The sequence below is a fragment of the Notothenia coriiceps genome, unplaced genomic scaffold, assembly GCF_000735185.1.
Source record: "Notothenia coriiceps isolate Sejong01 unplaced genomic scaffold, NC01 NC01_scaffold00030674, whole genome shotgun sequence".
Lineage (NCBI taxonomy): Eukaryota > Metazoa > Chordata > Actinopteri > Perciformes > Nototheniidae > Notothenia > Notothenia coriiceps.
The window spans coordinates 448-3,382 of NW_011363375.1; the positions used below are offsets into that span (position 1 = coordinate 448).

The 2,935-nt window shown below is 40.7% G+C and overlaps 1 protein-coding gene across 1 annotated transcript; it reads right to left on the reverse strand.

Annotated features, from left to right (window-relative positions):
- Window positions 1-739: 739 nt before the first annotated feature.
- nppb (natriuretic peptide B) lies at window positions 740-1,769 on the reverse strand. The gene is made up of 3 exons (XM_010787552.1): window positions 1,656-1,769; window positions 859-1,132; window positions 740-750 (listed from the first exon to the last, which is right to left on the reverse strand). Exons 1-3 carry the CDS (start codon window positions 1,767-1,769, stop codon window positions 740-742), a joined length of 399 nt encoding a protein of 132 aa, XP_010785854.1.
- Window positions 1,770-2,935: the final 1,166 nt, after the last annotated feature.

The window sequence follows — 2,935 nt, forward strand, 5'->3', positions numbered from 1 at the left end:
TCATCTCACTGACTGTAAAAAAGAGTGAATGCACTTATTTTAGTGCCATAAGATGCTTGTCAGGTGGTGACTAAGGACATTTATGTGAATGTTCAGTGATGTACTTATTATGTGGGCCATAATAATATGTGATAAATTGTCGTTTTCTTGGACCTTGATGTGAATTTTTGATAAGCTTTGGGTAGTGCAATTTCACACGTGTACAAAAGTAGCTTAATTCAACTGATGAGGGCTATGTCAATAATGTAATCGATGTGATGCAAGAAGTTTTTGGCCACTTTCATTTTTTCAAAGTAGCTATCAGATGAAGAGGAGGTGTGTGGCTCAGTGGATTGTGCGTTGGTGTTCGGATCAGATGGTCACAGGTTCAAACCCCATTGCAGTCAGCATGTCGTTGTGTCCCTGAGACACTTCACCCCAAATTGCTCGTCTGGGGATTGTCCACAGTATTGAGTATGTAAATCGCTTTGGATAAAAGCGTCTAACAAGTAACATGTAATGTAATGAAGAAAGGTTGGAGACCCCTGCTTTAGAAACACTAGGCTCAATGATGTGCAGTTGTAAACATTTATTAAAACATTAAACAGTACATAAAGAACATTCTTATATTCAATTTAAATAAATACACGTTAGCAACTAACAATATTTAATAAATATGAGTAAATAAATAGCTTTCAAATAAAATCATATTTTAGTAGAGACATTGCAGTTCCAGGATTGTGCTGGTAAGACTTTCTCTTTACTTTGGATCTGCAAGAGAAACAGATAACAACAGCTCTGTTAGGACTATTATATTTTAATATTGGTACACATGTTATTATTTAATATGATTACAAACATGTGGTCACTGTAACTTACTGTATTTGCCGACTGTGTTGCAGCCCAGAGAGCTCATGGAGCCGATCCGGTCCATCCGCCGGCCGAAGCAGCTGGACGACTTCCTGGTCGAGTCGTTGCGGATGCTCTTCAGGTTCTTTGCTGAGAGAAACTCCCTGATTGCTACCTCATCCAGAGTTGGGGGGAGCTGTTGTCTGTCTACCGCCTCCTCTGTGCTCAGGCTCTCCAGGTTCCTCTCTGCAGTGACACTCTGTTCCACTTCGGAAACTGACTCCTCTAGTCTGCTAAGGAGCTCCTGCAACATCCACATATACACAGGTTATGCCATGTCTTGCATACTAGACAGAAACATTTCAAATTGAATTAAGGACATACATTCAAGGAAGGGCCTTCAAACAAAGATGTCAGCACCTTTAGACATAGTAATCGGAAGCAGATGTTAAGACCATTAGAAGCATTTGTGATATTCTTCTACAGGGTAATTGCCAAATATTCAAATTTTCAGCCCTTAATTCAATGTGGTTGACTCTACAACCGTAGCATTATTTGTCACGTTATCATGACACTTTCAGTTATTTGCTTAGAGCACATATTTAACTTCAGTAACTCATATCTGATGACATCAAAGTCCAATTATATCATATATGGTCCCAAGGGTCCAAATAATGTAGGATATGATGTTTATACATTACGATCTATAACTAAACATAAATCGGTTAAATTAAATGCAGTCTCTGCAAGTGTTGAAAGTGTTGTCCATGTTCCCTTGATCTCATACAAAGTACCTCCCCAGGTTTCAGGATCAATCAGAGCCTCACCTTAAAGAAGTCTATGTCAGCGTCAGAGAGGCCGGGGTTGATGGGAGATGTGCAGAACAGCTGTAGGTTTAAGATGAGGAGGAAGCCACAGAGGGGAATGGAAGACAGACACATGTTTCCTGTGAGTTCCTGTTGATGGTATCAATGGATGAAAGATCTTGTTTTCCTGGAAGCTGTTTGGATGCTGGGCCAGCAGCAGTAGCTCTCACTTTTATACGGGAGCTTGGCACACAGAGGTATGCCAAGAATTGGACTGGCATTCCTGACACCTGCCTCTGATAACAGGAGCTGTCGGAAACTGCTCCTTTTAAAGCATTGTCCCTTAGATATGATGCATTCTTATGACATAGCTGCTTCCATTTGCTACTTTGTTTCAGAAACCCACTCCCACCCCCCCCCCGCACACGGGACACTTTTGTCACTGAGCTACGGGAAGTAGTAAACCCACAGACAGTGTGACAGAGTTTCTAAATGGAGGGGTGTACGTGATTGTGGACTGCTGGTTTGAGAGATTGGCCTTCACTGGGAGGAACAATGCAGAGCCTCTCTATAGGCTCCTCAGGGGCAGATGAAGGGGAAAAAAAGGTTGGGAACCACTGGTCTATGGCGCACTGTGAACTCTGACCTCCCTGTAGCAGGAAGCAAGGACAATGTGAAACCTCACATAACATAGATATTGCAGTTTGTCTTTTTTCTGTGATAAGAAATACTACCCTGTGGTATGCTCCTACACACTCATTTAGGGCCTCATTTATAAAGAGATATACGCTCAAAAAATGGCGTACGGCAGTTTCTACGCAATGTTTGCGATTTATAAAATAGTAACTTGAGGGGAAGACGTGCAGTCCTCCACGCAAACTCTAACCCATGCGTACGCACTAAGCACAAAAACGGGAGAGACGAGAAACTGCGACACCGTTGGCAGAAGGAAGAATGGAGAGAAATATGTGGAAATAATACCATAAATAAAATGTTACCTCTCATTTATCATATATGAAGAATTCATTTTCAAACATTGATTAAAGCCGATCTTAAAATGATTAAATAAACGCCTGTTTGCGACTCCTCAGTGCACACAAAAACATAACTTGGAGAAATAAATAAATACGGATAGCCTATGTTATTTAAAACCACCTCAAATATGTTGTGTTAATGTTATGAAATGTTTTCTCATAAATTATGCGGTAAGCAGGAGGATAGAATTACGTCTAAACTGACGCCGTTTTGCATTTCTATAGGTTGTAGATACGAGCATGGTTTTATATACTATCACGTTTAAT